General features: G+C 35.6%; 2 protein-coding genes across 2 annotated transcripts; both read left to right on the top strand.

Moving 5' to 3' along the window:
• Positions 1-3624: 3624 nt before the first annotated feature.
• LOC122289150 lies at positions 3625-12184 on the top strand. The gene is made up of 10 exons (XM_043096106.1): positions 3625-3909; positions 6001-6585; positions 6674-6961; positions 8971-9056; positions 9216-9283; positions 9825-10344; positions 10457-10687; positions 10761-10885; positions 10998-11080; positions 11500-12184. Exons 1-10 carry the CDS (start codon positions 3835-3837, stop codon positions 11974-11976), a joined length of 2538 nt encoding a protein of 845 aa, XP_042952040.1. The 5' UTR covers positions 3625-3834; the 3' UTR covers positions 11977-12184.
• Positions 12185-13786: 1602 nt separating this feature from the next.
• On the top strand, positions 13787-18973 carry LOC122290300. The gene is made up of 9 exons (XM_043097932.1): positions 13787-14232; positions 15636-15787; positions 16066-16161; positions 16272-16334; positions 17391-17459; positions 17549-17651; positions 17734-17805; positions 18446-18534; positions 18636-18973. The coding sequence occupies exons 1-9, from the start codon at positions 13917-13919 to the stop codon at positions 18786-18788; spliced, it is 1113 nt and encodes a 370-aa protein (XP_042953866.1). The 5' UTR covers positions 13787-13916; the 3' UTR covers positions 18789-18973.
• The last annotated feature ends 726 nt before the right edge of the window (positions 18974-19699 follow it).

Below are 19699 nucleotides of genomic sequence, written 5' to 3'. Positions count from 1 at the left end.
AATTCCTTATTCAAACATTATTTATTAGAGTTCTTATCCCATTTTCAAGATTTAGGCATCATTTAGTTACACAGATGAAATGAAATAAAAATTAAAAATTGAATAAAATATTATTAGAATGTACTTTTTTAATATTATTTTTATTTTGAGATTTAAAAAAAATAAATTATTTTTTATATTTTGTTTAAGAGAGTCTGGTAAAATTATAATGATTTTGATTAGATGAGATGGTTTGTGAAAATATACTAGGCCTTAGAACTGCAAAAATAGATATATAATATAAATCCTATAGTATATGTTAAGCATTTAATTCAATTAAAATGTAATAATACTGTGGAGACTATTTTACATAGAGAAAATATATTCCAAAGCCGGTCTCCTCTCCAACACCACACACCAGCTGATGTGGCAAACCGGGTTTAGGTGAAAACGGTCTAATCTTGCGAATCTACTTTCCTATCTGCCCTCTCCCCTCCTGACTTCTTTGCTGAGTTGCTCTCCCTCCAAATCCACTTCCCTCTCTGCCCTCCCCCCTCCCTCCTCCTTCTCTCCCTCCATCTGCAAAAAAAGTCCTCTTTAACACATCCACCATTTTTCTTGTTATGAAGAGAGCAAAATAAACTATAATTTTTTTATATCATTGAGAATTTGCAGATGAGAGGAGAGAGAGAGAGAGCTGTTGTGTTTGTAAAACAGGGGAGAGAACACGGGTAGAGGTTTGCAGAAATTGGGATGATTGGAACATTTGTTAGAATTTGTAGAAATTGGGATGCCCTAAATAAAATCCCTCTGTTAAATCCCTGTATGCCATTGACATCCCTCAAGATCTGAGAAAAATCCTTCCTCAACACCATCCCTCAAAATCCTGCAGATTCACTCTGTGAAGTTTGTGTTATCGTTTACTCCATTTACTTCCCACTTCATGAAGTAGCCCTATCTCTAGACAAACATACAGAGATTGAGACCCAGTGCAACATTTGCTTTCCTCTATTTACTTCCCATTATTCACTTTTAGACCTCAAACAAGGAAACCGAAAAAGAAAAAAGAACCAAATCCAATAATCCACAATACTTAGCCAAAGAAAGTGAACTAAATCAAAACCAACATCTGAAGCGCTTAAGTTCTGATAAGCTTCTTCTGGTTTTCTGAAAATTAAAACAATGGGTTTGCTTTCTATCAAATCATAAGTAAAACGATGGGTTTAGAGAGAGAAAAAGCAGACGGTGGGTTTGCTTTAGAATCAATGGATTTAAGTTTTATTTATTTTTTTAAAAAAGCCACGTTGGCAAGTAAAATTTGGTGTGGGGTGTACGCAGCTTTTGTATAGCAGTTCTCTTTTACATATCTATCTCTCAATTTTATATTTCATGGTTTGAACAATTTCCCACCCGACCTCGGCACGAGTGGGCCTAAGCCCAACTCTAAGCATTCAGCATGGTCTTGTCATCATGTGGTTTCGGATCCATCCAAAGGGCTCAGGTCCTTTCACCAAAGAAAGGAGACTATGAAGTGCGGGAAATCATCCATTGAGGGCAAATGGGATATGCCGACTCTAACATTCCCTGTTACATTTGGCATTAAATACTTACAGTGGCTAAATGAATGGAATATGCAGATGACCCTTCATTCTCTGATGGGAGAACTAAAAGTGACCATGCCGTTTAACAACCGTCAAGACTCGTTTGGAGAGCCACGCCACATTAAAGACCCTGACCCAATCTATCGTGTTGTATGAAATACTTAAGATAAGACGAATACGGTGGGAATGCTCAACCTTGACACTAGGAATAGGATGTACAATGAGGACTTTATAACTTTATAAAAGCTCATTACTTAAGTACAAAAAGCTCTCTCAAAACTCTAAAGATAAAAGCTATCGTAATACTTTCGAAAAAATTAACTTTAACATCAAAGACTCCCCGAATGATCTTGAGCCTATCTTCTTTGTATTTACAGGTAAAGATCCCATCCCGATTTACTAGAACCTTACCCAGATATACAAAACCCGATGTTAACAAAAATTTGAATCTCTACTTATATCGAACACTTAGGCATTGAATAAAAGACTTGTGGTAGAATAAAAGACTACGTTGGTATGATATTATTATTATCGTGAGCCTTCTCCTCCTCCTCCTCCTCCTCCTTCTTCTTTTTTGTTTTTTTTTTGATCCTTTACCAAAAAATAAGAATTCAATGATTATATGTAATGGCGCATCAATATAATATAATAAATGTATCGTTTCTTGTATTTCTCACATTATTTAAAATATTTGTTGAATGTTTGAATTTGGCTCTCTAAATCTAATAAAATAATAATAATAATAATAATAATAATATTCAAATTATATTTGCAAGTTAGTATAAAGGTATACTCGTACTGTTAAAATGTATGAGTGTACCCGTTAGGCGTATGAGAATATTTTTATTGATACCAGGTGTCTGAGAATAAAAATTCTTGCTAATTCCGATAGGACACAATCCCTCAACAAAAATTATGCAGTGTTAATTATATAGAAAATATGTCTTTTATATTAAGTTTCAGGTAGGTCTCATTGTAGTAATGATGAAAATACTTACCAAAGAAATTTGGAAAGGTTGAATGAGGCATTTATCCCATCTCATTATTTCAAGTCATTTAATTCAAAATCCCATTTTATGGAAATAAAATCAAAGCCACATTAGCAAACCCTTTTAGGGTTGATAAATCAATGAGCCAATGGTTAATATAGAAAATCATCGTGAGGAATTCAGGATTAAATGACCCTCTTGACACATCTCTGGATACACCTTTTTCTTGCCTGTTCCCACTCCATTAAACAATAACTTCACCCTTCTATAATTAGAGACAGATAGATTCAACATGTAAGTTCTATAATATTTAATATTGATATTTGTATCCTAATCAACACAAAATTATAAATAAGAAAAAAATATTTTAACCATAAAAGGATATCATAAATATAAACACATAAACTGACGTGAGTAACAAATTTTGAGGAAGACTTTTTTAGGTTTTTATTTTTTTATTTTTAATTTTTTTTAATTTTCAAAAAAGTTGATGCACATGTTACCTCAAAGCTCCCTCATTTACCTAATTCTATATTATTATTATTTTTATTATTAAAAAAAATACATTTAATTATATTAATAAAGTATATAAAAAATAGTAAAATTGCATGTAAAGTTTTTGATATTTTGCTCTCAAAATAGCGTGAAATATGCTCCAATACGTACCTTGACTGCCGTTGATGTTGCAAAAGACCAGCTGCTTTATAGTCACCATTCTTGAGCATTCATATACCAACACCTGGAAGCCGTGCATGCAAGTTTTCCACGTGGTACTTTTCTATTGGTTGAAATTCGTTGACTTAGACAACATTTCTTTTAACGCACAGAGTTGGATACTAGCCCATTCACATATCCACCGTCGGATTAACCATTACAAAGCACATCGGTCATCGGACGGCCCAGAGAACGTAAAAAGTCTTACGGCAGAGCAACATACATACATTTCTTAGTAGAAAAGAAACACAGAATTCCCACGTCGCAGAGAAAATCTTTATCTCCTCTCCAAAGGAAGCAACCCAACAGAATAAGAATTTATGAATTAAAAGAAATAAAGATCACTGCAAATTGCTAATAAATATGGAGTGTCTGTATATAAATACGCACGCAGACGAAAGAGAGGAGAACGTAGACGGGCTTTTCATTTCACAGCTTAGTTTTTGTGTGCTCTGAGGGGTATTGACAACGGACGTTTAAAAAGAGCGGTTCCTGTGCTCCATTCTTTTTAGTTTGTGTCTGTGTGTGTGTGGCTTCCTTTATTGGTTTTCATGAGGAAGGAGAAGTATAGGACTTTGAGAGAGCTGTATAATGCTACTGAGGAGAAGGTTGTGGAGCTAACAAAGGCATGTGATTGCGCCGATTCTTTCTCTGTTTCATCGTCTTTTTTTTTTGGGTTCTATCATCTATGGGTAATCTTTGAGTTAAATGGGTATAAACCGGACGTCCTAGTTTCGAATCTCTGCATTTATAATAATCTTGAGCCACATAAATTTCTCTTTATATTATTTGAGATGCAGTCGTGGGACACTCTTTGTTGAGCATGTGACCTCAGAATTAGCCGGAACTTGTCCCTGACACTCGGTGCCAATAGAAAAAAATGGTTTTTTTGGGGTGGTCTTCATCCTTTGGATTCCCACTTGTGTTTGGGTACAAGTTTCTGTTTGATTGGGACGACCATCTTATATTTTATGTTTTAATTTTGGTTTAATGATTCTATTGGGCCTGTGGGTGTCTTTGATGTAAAGAGAGAAGGTTTTCTCTTTAGCTTTTTTTCCTGTCACGAAATTTAGTGAAGAACTTTGTAACTTCACAGTTTGCAGTTGATACGGTTGGATAATTGTGCTCAATTTACAGGTGTGTGATGGTTTTGTGTAGTGGTACGATTTATTACTGGTCTTCTCAATAATGTCTGTTGATCAATTATCAGTTGCTGTTTATCTTAAAATCATCTTAACAGTTGTGTTGCTTTGGTTTTTGATATACGACAAGCTTGCCTGAACTAATTCATCGAGGTAGGAATCCCGAATGAGAGCTTCATGTGGGCTTTTTATTTTTCTTACATTTTCTTTGCAAGCAACCGCAGGGAATGTCCCATCATTCTCTTTTGATTACTTTCTAGTTCTGCGTTTGATCGCACAGAAATTTATTTAAACCCCTGAATGTCAAAAACTTTGATTATATGATGTTGTCGCTTTTTAGTTGTGGCAATGTGATCACTATACCTAGAAAAAAACGTAATGACCATTCCGTTACAATAAGAGTATGTATTCGTATTGGAACAAAATTTAACATTTACTCGACTTACTTTTTTGATCACACCATTACAGAAAGCTGATTTCCACCTTGGAGGGCCTTTGGATGGATTGGACTGTGTTGTTCAACATGTGGAATCATTTTATTTTTACGTAGTGATTTATATTGTCCTTATTTTGTCATCTATTTCTTAATAAAAACATGTTAGTTGGAATTTTAATCAATGGGACTTCGGATTGTTATAATAGAGTTAAAAGCGTTATTTTAAAAAAAGCTAAATGAGATTTAGGGCTCTTGAGGATAATTTTTTCTTATTATTCTCACTTGGTTTTATTGTAACTCATAGTTACTGCTTATAAAAAAAATTGTAACTCATAGTTTCTGACCTTACTGGTTGTGGATAGTTTTTTTTTTTTCTTTTTTCAGTGAGAGTGGCATATATCAGTTGAATAATGCTACTCATTGTCCCGTAATTTATCCTTTTATCATCCCGTTATGTGGTATTAAATTATTGTAAAACTCTTTGTTATGTTTCACTTGTCAAGCAATCATTTAATGTCATGCCATGGGATATTAAGAGGATGATGATTAAAAGGATGATATATATCATTTTTCTTATCAGTTGAGTGTAAATTTTATATCTGCTTCCCTTCCCTGCAACCAAAGTTTGACTGCGCTGCATGAGCTCTCTAAGTAAACGAACTGCCCAATTACAGTAAGTGGTGGAAGTAGAAGGATTGTTGGTTTCTGCATGGCATTTATTCCCTTTTAGCAGAATTAGTGGTAGTTTATAGTTCAGCAACTAATTTTGTTTTTAAACCTATATATGGTTTAAGTGAATAATACCACATAATTAAGCTTACATATCTCTTTTCTTAGATGGTTAATTTGATCCATTTAGGTTTCTCATTTTATTTCTTAAATAATCTACATATATGTTTATTCTTCTGCATTTTGTCGCTTAATATTACTGTTTTCGCTCTCTTCCATTTATTAGACTACCGGGATGTAATCATATTTGTTGTTTCCAAAGTTACCAAATCTGGCATGATGCATCTGTGTTGTATAACCTATGTGCACTCATAAATGCAACATTATTAGTAATCTTGTCCAGTTAACCTTTTATTAATTTCGCTCTATCTTATTATTGTTATTATAATAATAATCATACTTTTCTATAGGATTTGCAGCAGGGATCATCGTGCACCGACCAATTTGATCTGCATTTCACAAGCAGTACATTTCGAATGGGAGAAGAATCCAGGACAGGCAATTTCTCAAGCAATTTGTTTGGAAAGGCCGAAGAATGTCGTGCATGCAACTTGTCTGCCACCCCATGCTTATCACATAGGCATCTAGAACAAGTGTTATCACCAATAACGGCTGATGCGTTTTCAGATGAAACCTGTAATAGGAGGGCAGCTTGTGGGAGCTCTCTTAGTGATGCTGATCTGTTATCTCCTTCATTGAACAGTGGATGCAATGGAAAAAAGCTCACAAGCAGTGAGATGAGTAATGTTTTTGGCTCATATCGGCCTCATGATTCATTCTCTAAAGATATAGGACTCAAAGCTACTTCAAGATCTACCGATGTTTCAGAAAACATTGATATGCTTTTAAAAGCAAATACCCGCCCTACTTACGGGGGAAAACATGGTTTTCAAAGAGAGCAAATAATTAATCCTCAAATCCACACAAATAAGCTTCAGAAACAGAAAGAAATTTCTTTGTTAAGAGATTTCTATGATGCTGCTAGCTTGATTAAGGTGTGTAATTTAGTTTATCCATTAGGGGTAATTTTCATATGATGAATGTTCTTGGGGTTTGAAATTTAATCTCCGCACTAACATGCAGGGAGAGCTTTCTGACCACCCTGAGGAACATGTGGAATCATCATTAAAAGAAGTTGCAACCTTCAGGATTAGTGGTCAGATGCAAGACGTGGATAACCATGCTGAATCTATGATAGATGGTTCTGCAATGAATGATAGAAATGCAGTGGTTAAAGTTGTGTTATGTTCAGATCTAAAGGATCATGTTGAGAAGTCTAGTGCAGTGGCTGAGGAGCCCAATATTCAGGAACGTCCTTTTCAATCCCAGCTTGTTGACTATAATCATAGTTCACTTACATTGGAGGATGAAGTATGTGATATTTCTTTCTTGGTATATTTTACCGTCACGGACTGCTCTGGCTTTGAGTGGACTGCATTTGTCTTACCTTTTTGGAATCTCATGAATTTAATAGGGTTCTCAAATGAAAATGAAAGCAGTTAATTGCTCAAAGTGAGCAAAAGACTAGTTTTCTTGAACCTCAAAACAGTATCTTTTGCTTTCACTTTTAGTTAGGTTACAACTTTTGATGTTGTACCTTTCAGTCAGTTATGCTTTCAAGGCATTTACAATATTCCCCCCTCCGTGCCAATACCTATTAAAAACCAATGAAAAAAATGAGAATTTTTGGAATGCCTATTCAGTGGATTTTTCAAAATTGTCTAGGCGGTGCTTTGCCACAAATTATTTGAGCACCTATAAAGAGATTTTTTTTTTTTCCAATTTAAATATATTATTTAATGAGGAGGGAATAAGGTACTTTTAGATAGAAACACTTGAATGGAAAATAAGCACTTTCCATACTGTCTTATTTTCTAATTGCTCTCTGAAAGTCAGTAGCTTCTAATTTATGCCATCAATAATTTTTAAGAAGTTAGTGCTTGAGGATTATCAGATATGGTTATAAGCATTCGTTATATGATATTTAGAGTAATGCTAAATATAGACCTAGGGTGTGCAAGTTCCGCACAAGCCCTTAAAACATGGGACCCACCATGAACAACTGGATTTTCTTCATATGGGTCCGACTTTTTTTTTTTAAGGGCTTGCGTGGAGCTTGCACACCCTAGCCCTGTACAAATCATTTTCATGATATTTATTAGCTGTTGACATTTGTGTTGGTCATCATAGAAACTTTTTTATGATATGCTCTGTTAGATCAGTTTCCAATTGGATGGCTAGTGTAGGAACAATAATAATGTTTAATTTTTATGTCCTGGCACATACTAATGTCAAGGCACTGCCTTGTAAGATATACTTGAAAATATTCTCGATTAGATGCTGCTTACCCTGCACTTTAGGAAGACATCCATTTGCATACTTAGGCAGAAATGTTAATTGACATAACTGGATGTGGTTTGATTCTGGTGTCTGATTCTTGATTAGTTTTTTCAATGGTTCTGAAGGTATGAAGGAGGAAACTCCTGTAGAATTTATGGAATATGAGTTTGGCAGAATTAAAAAAAAAAAAATGTGTGCATGGTGAGTTGATTGGTCTAGTGAATAATGAAAGAAGAAAGGGGGTAAAGAAAGAAATAAAATCATATCTTAGAAATCTAATTTGAGCCTTTAAATAACTTAGATTGTTATCAATCAAAGAATATCTTGGTGATTTTGGTGCCACATTCCTTAAATTGGTTGTGTATTCAAGATCATTTTCATGCCATTATGCAAATTTGTATTCACTGTTCCAGTCAGTGTCCAACTTTAGATATATCTATGTTTGTTTCTAGACTATTTACTGAAGCCTTTGATCCAACGCAGGTTGTCTTCTATTGGCATTCTTTTTTCCCCATTCAATTTTTTATAGAGCAATGGCCTCCTGTCGATTTTGACAATCATACCTCTTTTAACCAGTTGACAGACACTCCTCCTCTTCCTCATTGTATTCTGAATTCCATTGTTGCTATCCACCTATGTACCGTTAAAATGAATTTATGGTACATATTGATTTGATGCCCATGAACTTACCAGACATATTCAACTTGTTGGCATTGCACCAAAACTTGTTTATTCTGAAAATTTTAAAAACTGAAGAAAATGATATAAACCATGATACACAAAAATATAACTTCTGGTGCTGCTTTAAAACAAAGGTTAAAGTTTGAAAATAGTTTAATTTGCTTTCTAAACAAGCCAAGGTACAATTTTATTTCAAGTTACACTGCACATGCTATTTTTTGGTTTTCATCTAAACCTATATGTTTTTGTTCTGCTTAATTTTTATCAGCTTTTTGCTTCCTTCGTAGATGTAGTACCTCAATTGTAAATCCACTTAGTTTGTCACTATAATGACATTGACTTTCTATTTTGAGCAACAGGTTAAAGTTTGTGATATCTGTGGGGATACCGGACGGGAAGAGTTGCTTGCTATTTGTAGCAAATGCAGTGATGGGGCAGAACACATGTAAATGACCAATTTTCTGGATCTTTGAGCCTCTGTTTGCACCCCCCCCCCCCCCCCCCCCCCCCTCTTCTCGAAATAAACTACACACAAGTGCTGCATCATTTTCTTCCCTTTTCCTGGAAGGTGAAAATTTGACATTTTGTTTTCCATAAAAAACAGCTATTGCATGCGTGTTATGCTGGACAAAGTTCCTGAAGCCGGTTGGAAATGTGAAGAATGCATGCTTGGTAAGTAAATGGATGAGCCAAATCTTGATAAAATTGTTAATGTCTCTAGAAATGCTAGTGCTTTCAGATTTAATAGGGGTGTAAAATTGAACCTATAGGGTTCAGGTGTTGAGGAAGTGCTAAGATAGAAAGCAAACTCTTCTCTTTTATCTGCTAAGAAACCTGCTAGAAATTTAGAAGTTGCGCCAGTGAAAAAAAGGACTCTTGAAACAAGCATTAAATCATCTAGGACATCAAGAACCTTCGGTAGATCTCTACTTCATGGGAAGTCTTCATTCAAGAATTCATGTAAGAAAAAACCATCAAATTCCGTCTCTAGATGATCAGTCTACTAATTATATTGCTGAAGACGAATGCTTACCAGCAATCTCAGGTCATAGACCATCTAAAGTGCAACCACAAACTCCGTTGCAGAAGGGTGGATATTTATTTCATAGTTTCAAGGTGTATGGTTTCTAATAATGTTTTCTTTGAGTTGTAGTATATTAAATCTCAGATTTGGCCATTCCCTTTTAAGAGTTAAAATCATCTTACTTTACAGACTCGAAACTGAAAGGCCAACCTTCAAAAGATGTTGACCAAAAGCGGAAATTGGTGTGCAATACTGCTTCTAAGGGCCAGAGAATGGAAGGAGTTTCCAGAAAAATGTGTAATCCTATATCTTCTGAAAATGATATCATCCACAGTTCAAATGCTGCCTACGCTACGGTTAAAAGGCTATCTCCAAGCTATTCTCATGCTGAGAATTTGAAGAGATCAGGCCATACAACAGAATGCAACTCAACACAAGGGAAGCATACACCTGAGTTGCATCCTACAGTTAGTTCAGCAGTAGCTGATTCTGTCATCTCATCATTGAGTGTAAAAGAAATTGCATCTCGTAGTGAAAATTTCTCATCCGGATCCAACTATCATGACCTCGAGGCCATCCAGGGTCATGAACAATTATATAACTCATTCAACCCATTCAGTCATCTGGCTCAGCAAGGTTTAATATATTCAGTTGGTCGTGATGATGTGAGCCAGGTTCCTGTTGTTCCACAGCTTCATTGCATATGGCAGTATGTTCTTTTGCTCTTTTCTGAAAGTTCATTTCTGTGTATATTTGAACTAAAGTCACTTGTGTGCCTTGCTAAGGACGTCTCATGGAAGAATTTCTGACATTTTGTGCAGAGGCGGATTTCAAATATGTAGAAATGGAAAACTTCCAAGTTCTTGTAGCGGGGTCCAAGCACACTTATCAACTCATGCTTCGCCTAAAGTTTTTGATGTAGTTCTCAAGCTGCCTCAAAATGTTATATTGGAGGAAGTACCTCGCCTGAGCACTTGGCCAACTCAGTTCTCTGGAAATCTTGCCACAGAAGATAATATTGTGCTCTACTTTTTTGCAAAAGACCCTGTGAGGTAATGTTTGAATCAAACAAAAATACTCTCTTTTGTTGACAATCAATTCCCATTTCTGTGTGCTTTTATACAGCTATGAAAGAAACTACAAGAGCTTGCTAGAATGCATGATTAACAATGACTTGGCCCTCAAAGGAAATTTGGACGGAGTTGAACTATTAATTTTCTCATCTAATTTGCTCCCTGAAAAATCTCGGTGTAAGTATTATTGACCTTATCATTCTTCCATTTTAGTGCAAAAACCTTACTTTAGAGACCGAATTACACAATTTCATTTACCTCTTTGAATTAAATTATTTGTCCTTGGCAGGCTGGAATAAATTATATTTTTTGTGGGGTGTATTTCGAGGAAGAAGTGTATGCTGCTTACAAGATCTGCAGAGTTCTCAGAGGGTACTGATAGATGCCCTGCAGTAATTTTCATATTAAATTGATATATAACTATTTAAATTCTTCTTCCAGTCTGCCCTACGTATGCTAATCGAGTCTGCGTTTGATATTCATAGAATATATATGGGGTTTGTAATGTATGTAGGCTAGTAGTTCGTAATGTCACATGTGAAATTTGTCCTTTGTTGGTTGGAATACATATGATTCTTCTTTCATTTATTTGGTAATTAATTTATATCTTGATTTGGTATATAGGTACCTACATTTCCTTGCTATAATATTTGTTGCTTTGATTAAAGAGCAATAGGTTTCTTGACTGTCAAATTATTGCTGATATATAATTTTTGTCCTTCCGGTTCATCTCATTATAATTGGGTATCAGTGATTCAGTATTAGTGATGATGTAGTTCTTCCATATGCAGATACAAGAAAGAGACACTAAGAAGCAGGAAACGGATCTCAAACCTTATTTCCAAGAGAGGGGAGAATATAATGCTGATCAAGAACGTGAATGTAAGAGGATCAAGAGTTGTTACAGCATACCTAGTGGTGAAAGACTTCCACCTGTTACAAATGGCTATGTTCCTACCTTTTCCATTGAGAATCTCAAATGGGGTGGAGTCAATGACATCTCTGCATCTTCAGCAGAGAGCCAAATACCGCCAACTGATGGGGAGGATCAGTCGGAACCTGGGGTTCTTGATCTTGAGCTTCGTTTGGGAGCCACAAACAAGTCAAAGAAACAGGTAACCGTGCCTTCCTTTCTTGGTATAATGGGCAATAAAACTGACGAAGACAAGCATTCTGAGCTACTGACAAACAACAACACTGAAGTCTATGATGAAGTGTCCACATCACTCTCTCTCTCTTTACCTTTCTCCAACAAGGAACAAGTGTGATAGACGAAGCTCAAGAAAACTTCCAGATTTAGAACGAGGAACTTTGAAAAATTATCAACCAGGGGTCGTTTGTTTCATTGCCAGGATCAATAATGATCCTATTTTGTTTTAATAGACGCCATTTTTCCATATCCTTTTAGTGCTTTAAGAGAGTTTTAATAGACTTATAGAGTTTTAAGAGCCATGCATCGCATCTATAGTTTCTTTCAGCTGGTGTTTTCTCTTTTCTGATTACATCAACTCTTCCTTTAAATTTTCTATGGAAAAGCAAAGCAGTAAAGAATACCAGAGAGTTCTTCGTCAAAGTTCTATAAACAAGGATACATAACGTGGAGTTCTGGTACAGATTCAAACTAAAAAAAAATAAAAATAAAATCATTTTCGTTTAAGAAAATTCTAAACTTGAACGTTTAAATGTTTTTGGAGGACGTGATAAATACATTTATTGGAATACATAGATTTAGTTACTTATATTTGTTTTAATACTTTCTCGTATATGAACTAGACTCTCCCTTAATGAGTAGGTCTAACACGTAGAATATTTAATTAAATTGAGTAAAATGTATAGTCAGATTTGAAGTCAAGACGTGATCTGCTCTAATACTATGTGAAAGTATCGCTTATCTCAAAAGTTTAAACTAATTAATGAAAATGAAAAAATTTAATAATTTATATTTTTCTTGACAAGAAAGTCATTCAAAATTGCATATTCAAACATTGTCCCGATTGAATACATAGAACGTTACGCCATAGGCTGTGAAAATATATGTCGTCCTCTTATATCTCTATATACTACAAATTAGTATAATTAACTTACAAACTTGAGATCCTGCCAGTCACAAAGAAATTTACGTGTTGGAAAGTAAGAAAAATTAGAATTTAATTTATATTTATCAAGTCAGAAATTGTAACTATACGTTTTATGAATGAATGAAACAATATTTTTCTATAAAAATAAAGGTCCTCTAAACTTTAATTCATGTATTTTAATATATCATTAGTTAAAATGTGATTAATGAAATTGTATTATATTGTTTGTCGCAATTTTAAAGGAAGGTATTAACTAATGTTAAATTTAAATTATTATAAAAATTAACAATTTTGAAAAGAGATATCGATACAATTATATCTCATTTTTGTTTTATTGTATTATTGACCAGATAAATATTTGATTAATCCTCTCTCCTTATATGGCAGTTTTCACCTTAAATTATCCAAAAGACACAAAGCAACTCCAAGTATTGTCAATGGCATCCACTCTAGAGTGTATGACTTGGACATTTTGGTTAAGGAGAACACTACTCTTACTTAGAAAATTCACTAACAAAATCCACTTTCCGCAACCGATCACTTTGAGATTAGTTTAATTAATTATTGAGTAATGTTATATACAACACTCTTATCATATTTTTATCATATTAGTGAATAATGATATACATAACACTCTCAGCAATAAATGTTATTTAATTATGATAAATATGTAACATCTTACTTAATGTGATAAAAGTAAGATGATAATATGACATATAAAATTTTTCATTATTAATATATATTAAGTTAAATTGTAAAATTATTCTCATTATAAAATAATTTAATATATTATACAAAATAACGTTTTGTTAATACGTTTACATTTATAGCAATTCTCAAATTATATATAAAATAAAAAATAAAAATCAACCATTCTTGTTAGCCCACGTGTTCAAATATAGAACAGAACATATCTCAACGTGTTTGTACCTCATTGGGCAGATGGATATCCGGAGCGTCCTTTGTCGGAGACGACCAATGAATCCCACTCAATGCTCAGAAAGTCCTCCCAGTAGTAGGACTTCTCAGACGTCACGCCAAGCTACGCTCATTGGATAACTCGGAGATGGAGAAGACTAATACCATCGGTCCCTTCACTTGATTCTTTCCTTTACCAATTGCTCTCCTCGATGTCGTTCACTTCAACGACGACGTCGTTGCCCAGAATAGCTGGGCTTTGCTTGAAACTCGGTGAGTCTCCGGTGAGAAAGAAGAATAGGTTCTGCTCCCACGGAGGAGTACGGGTCCCCACACGGGGCGTTAGGGCCTCTTCGGAGCGGAGTGGCGAGCGGATTGATGGGAGAATAGAGGGAGGGGGGGATGGGCCAGCAGGAAGGCTCACGAGCCCGGCCATGGAGGTGACCACATTTGATATGAGCTTCGGCGAGGCCGAGATCCCCGTTTGGGAGAAGATTGGCGCCGTCGTCAGGCTCGGCTACGGAATCGGTCAGTTTCATTTTTCCTCGTTTTTTCTTTTTTTCTGATGCTTTTTAGTTATTCGGATATGGGAGTAGTTGGAAAGTGTAGTCAACCTTTCGTGCTTTTGGGATCGAGCAGTGCATGAAACTGACTGAAAAAGGTTTTTAGGCTTCTCTGAGGACCTTTTACTGATATGCTTATGATATACTTACTGGATTTTTATAAAGAGAGATGCAAAATGAATGGTGGAGGATCCGATAAACATCCCTTTGTAAACCAGGCAATGAAACCAAAACTATGAACTGGCAATCTGGGTCCTTATTTCCTGGCGTAATCGAGGAAAGGACTGCTATGGACGGGTTTTGATATCATGTTGGGAAATTACGATGCTACGGCTGAAAGCTGTACCCAGTGGACTTGATTGTTTCGGATGGAGGTTCCGTAACCCTCATCCTCCGTATCCTTGAAAAGGATAATAATTATGATTGTCTTCGGGCATGTGGGCCCCACGTGCACGTTGAAATGTTGATCCAGTGGTAGAGAGTAACGGATGATCGAATGGTCAGACCGGAGATGGGTGTGTGATGGCTATGGGAGGGCGGATGGCGGCGAACCCAAGATTTTAACGGCAAAACAAAAGGAGACTGAAAATGGAAAAAGAAAAAGGAATTAGAAGGCAGGTAAATGATTCAGAGGCAACCCGTAGAAGCTGGCCACAAAAAAAATTGATCGAAAGAGGTCCGGAAACCAAGACTTGGAGGTGGCTTGTGGCGGCTACGCGCCCGATGATGGCGCAGTCAAGAGTATGTTCTAATGATAGGAAGCCAAGGGACGGCTGATGGCTGGTAGTGGTGAAGAAAAGGATGGCGATTATAATGATAGGAACCCTCGACTGGTGGTTTGGTTTGCGGAAAACCATATCTATCTACAAAATGCCCAAGAGAGAAGAAGAAAAATTAGCAGAGGGAAATATAGAAAGGAGGAGGAGCAACCCGGAAAAGAGCTAGAGGACGTGGAGGAAGGGAGAAGCCTAAATTCTCCGATGTGGGCTTTTCTGGTGGGAGGAGTTCTCGGGGAGGGGTTTCCACAGAGAGTGAAGCGATCGATGGGTTTACTTATAGCTTCACACATATATACTCACCAACTTGTCGCAACCCAAAATAACACATGTAATTAACTACTTAACATATATCGAGTAATCATGGAATAAACTTAGCGTGCTGATGTTCAAAACTTGAATTTGGTTCTATTGCCGATGGCATTTGACTCTCGGGATTAGTCGGGACGCACGCTGCATGCACCTGTCCCAATAAAAAAAATAAACCTCATAATGTTTACTGTGACAAAAAACTGTATGCTGATATTCTTTCCAAAATCTCTCTCTCTCTCTCTCTCTCCACATAATGTTAATTGTGGTTTGGTTATATCAGGCATATATGGTGCAATGGCTCTAGCAGGAAGGTTCATATGCTCAATGAGCGGAATCGATTCTATGGGAGGTTTCCATCCATCATTAGATGCCATACTACAAGGACTTGGATATGCTGCTCCTCCTATCATGGCCCTTCTGTTTATACTAGATGTAAGCTTTGATTCATTATTTACAAGTTCTACAAATTCCCTCTTGTGTTCACTTGTTTCAGTTGATTTGTGCTTTATTTCTTATATTGCCTCCTGACTTGCTGTATTTTGAGCAATTACGTTGTTTGTATCTAAAGGGACAGAGTATCTTGGGTTTGGTTAGGGTCACTGTGACCTTTCCATGTAGTTTTACATATAGACTGGCCCTTGAATTAGTGGTCGACTTCATTATTATATATACACACGCAAGAATACCTTACCGTATTGACATGGTTACAGGATGAAGTTGTGAAGTTGTCACCCCATGCTCGTGCAATCAGAGATGTGGAGGATGAGGAGCTATGGAACTTTTTCTATGGAATGTCATCTTGGCAGGTAGATTATCTAACAGTTGCGTGGTTATGACATACTCTATATATGAGTGTCATTCGGAGATAGTGTAAAGGAAATGGACCAATGGTTTAATTATCCTTCACTTTTTGCAGTTTATAATGATTGTTGCTGCAAGCTCAGTGGGAGAGGAGCTTTTTTACAGGGCTGCAGTTCAAGTATGTTCTCATAAAGATGTGTTAATTTCTACCTTAATATATAGATTAAGAGATACTACTTGAGATATTTCAGACTGAGGAGATGTAATCCTTGGAGTTTACGAGTCAAGGCGTAAAATTTTAACTTTCGTGACCTCGTTACTTTATGAGCATTCCAGAAGTTTCTAGTGCTAGATGCTATAATCCACCTGCTGGTTTTCTGAAATTTTAATGACTTGGAAGCCTATTTTGCTATATTTGGTGAAGTTCGCATTTAATATCCATACGATGTTTTCACATTCATACCAAGAAATTGTTGGAAATTTGGAAGGAATAACTAATGTTAGAAAATGAATCGGCACGGTGAAATGGAATCGAGTAACTCTTCTTACCGAAATTAGGATGGTTGGATTCGTTCCATGTGTTCGACATTCTCAGCAAGTATTTTTCCCCGATAGTGGAGCACACTATGAGAGTGATGCTCATAATTCCATGGCCTAAATGCAACACACTCAAGCGAGACATACTTATTGGGAGAGTTTTCACATAATTCTTAGTGTTCTCTTCCCCAAGTAGCCTGCCACATATATAACTCTCGGCTAAGTATTAAGCCCAGTCTTTAAGCGTATTGAAATGGTTGCTTGACCAATTTGCCAGCCATTATACCTGCCTTATTTGCCAGCGTTATTTGCCTCGACAAATCAAGAGGGAGAGGGGGCGCGCCCCACTCCTAGCTAGCACCCCCTTTATAGGTAAACAAAAACTTTTTTTTGATAGGCCTAGCCAAAGTACATGTGATGTACGTATAAAAAAGAAAGCACTTAGCTAAGGATTAGAAACAGATAAAGATAGAAGCACCCACTTTATTACAATTGGGATAACTGTAATTTTCTGCCTTTTTTTGAATAATTTCTTTGTACATATATGCACTTGTTTATTGTATCTCAGACACCATGGAAGCTATGTAATTAATGGATTGCTTTCTGCTGGAAAAGTTTAATCGTGATACTTTAATTTCTGAGTTGTTTTGCTTCATTATTACTGATATATATTTCCTTTGTTTGTGCAACTTCATAGGGCGCATTAGCTGATATATTTCTAAGGGGCACCGATCTTGTAACTGATGCTCGAGGGATGGCATCTGTGGTATGTGCCTGAGACATGCTCCTTCCTGTCATCAGTAGTAATAGAAATATTTATTGTGACTAATTGTTTGAAGTTTCTTCCAAGTGTAGACTGGGGTACTTCCTCCTTTTGTTCCATTTGCTCAGGCGTTTGCAGCTGTGGTTACGGCTTGCCTTACAGGTTCACTATATTATGCAGCTGCTTCTCCTAAAGGTTTGATTTTATTAAGGAAATGTTTTCTAAACCTAAAACTCTCAAGTTTGAATGCTCAGTTGTTCATTTTATTTTTCTTCAGATCCTACGTATGTTGTTGCTCCAGTTTTGCAGTCTCGTTCTGGTCGCAAAGATCTGAAGAAGCTCTTTGCAGGTTCAATCCCTTCCCTAACAAAATATCTACTATGAGCACCTTCTTTACTTAGTATTTGAAAATAAGCCTGTTTCTTTTCCATGATTTTGAAACCAAATTCTGGGATATTATAGTCAATGTTCTGATCATTCATTTATCCATTGTTATTGATCATGGTGATTGTGGTGGTCATTCCATTTTACCTAGAATGGCTATGTAAAAAGTCTATTGGACTATTTTTTATCCCAGTAGCCGCTATCAGCATTATATCTAGAGCAATGCTAAGTACAAGTCTAAAGTATGCAAGTCTCACATAGGCCATTTAAAAAAAGGTGAGTCCAACTAGAAAAAGTAGCTTTTTTCACACTTTTGGATGGCGGGGCTCAGTACTTCTTTACAGGGCTTATACAAATCATTACTCTTATATCTAACCTCTAATTTCTTTATGTTAAGAACTAGTCCTAAACTGATCTCTCTCCATTCAGAAACAATCCATGTCTTCTCACTTAAATTCTGTGGAGAAATGGTGATTGTGTCACCTCATAAATATCTGTCAATAATCTTGGAAAGAATGAAGTATCACACTGCATGCATATTCTACCTCTCTGTGATATCTGATTCCAATTTCTTTGATCCATCTGATTCTGGAGAATGATTGCAGCATGGTATCAGAAGAGGCAAATGAAAAAGATATATTCTCCCCTCCTGGAAGGACTTTTGGCACTTTACCTTGGTTTTGAATGGATCCAGGTAAGTTCAGTTTATGACGACGATTTCTTTATGCTGGTAGCTTGTCATTTTAGTTTCAAGAGAATGAAACTAATAGATCATCTGGTTTTTAAATATGACAGACAAATAACATTCTTGCTCCCATTATCACCCATGGCATATACTCTGCCGTTATATTGGGACATGGCCTTTGGAAAATACACGACCACCGCCGAAGACTACGCCAAAGAATCCACAACCTTAAATTAGAAGGAAAGAACTCAGATAAGTTATGAAGGAGCTGTGCAATCATGAGGAATAATCATTGTGTGAGGGAAATTAATACATTGTCGCATAGCAGAATTGTAGATCAAGTTTGTTAGTTGAATATTATGGCAGTGATCTGTAAATGTGCAATATATAAATGTACATATTTACAGCACAAAAATACCAATTAATTAGTAGCATACGAGTTTAATTACTTGCATACATAAAGATAGTTGTGTGAAGTACGCGTACTGTACGTTTTGTACAGCTGTTTGGGATTTTAAAAAGAGTAATACTAATTACAAGTCTCATGCAAGCATTTTGTAAAAAAATGAGTCTCACTAATAAAGAACAACTTTTTGAGAAATACTTTAATTACAAATGGATTATATAAAAGTAATCCCACAAACTGAAGTTGTTTCATATGGTTCATCAGATTGTAAATTTTCTTTTATTATAAAATAGATATAATGAATAACATGAAATTAAGTCAATTTGTGATATTAGTTTTGTGTATATAATCTTTTTGTGGCTATAACAGTTTTCTTATCTTTTTTGCAATTTTTTAAGACGGAGTCTACTTTCTTACAAAGGTTTACGTGATACTTGTTTATTTGGAGCTTGTACAAATCATTTTTCTTAAAACACTCGTACTCTTATTAGAAATATTTTAGCTACAAAAATATTTTATAAAAGTAAGTACGTCATTATAAGCTGATGTGCTTTCATGATCATATGATATATGATATTATAAAATTATTTTTATTATAAAAGAGATTTAATATATCACATGAAATTATATTAATTTATAAATTTATTTTTATAAAATATCTTTATAGCTAAATTACTCCTCTAATATTATATGTACTTAGTTTTTCAACATGCATGGGCTGCAAGAGAAGACCCTTTAATTTGCTAGGCCTAGCGCAACTCAAACTAA

The sequence above is a fragment of the Carya illinoinensis genome, chromosome 12, assembly GCF_018687715.1.
Source record: "Carya illinoinensis cultivar Pawnee chromosome 12, C.illinoinensisPawnee_v1, whole genome shotgun sequence".
NCBI classification, from domain to species: Eukaryota; Viridiplantae; Streptophyta; class Magnoliopsida; order Fagales; family Juglandaceae; genus Carya; species Carya illinoinensis.
The sequence above is the reverse complement of the archived record's forward strand: the minus strand, read 5'-3'. Positions and strand labels throughout refer to the sequence as shown.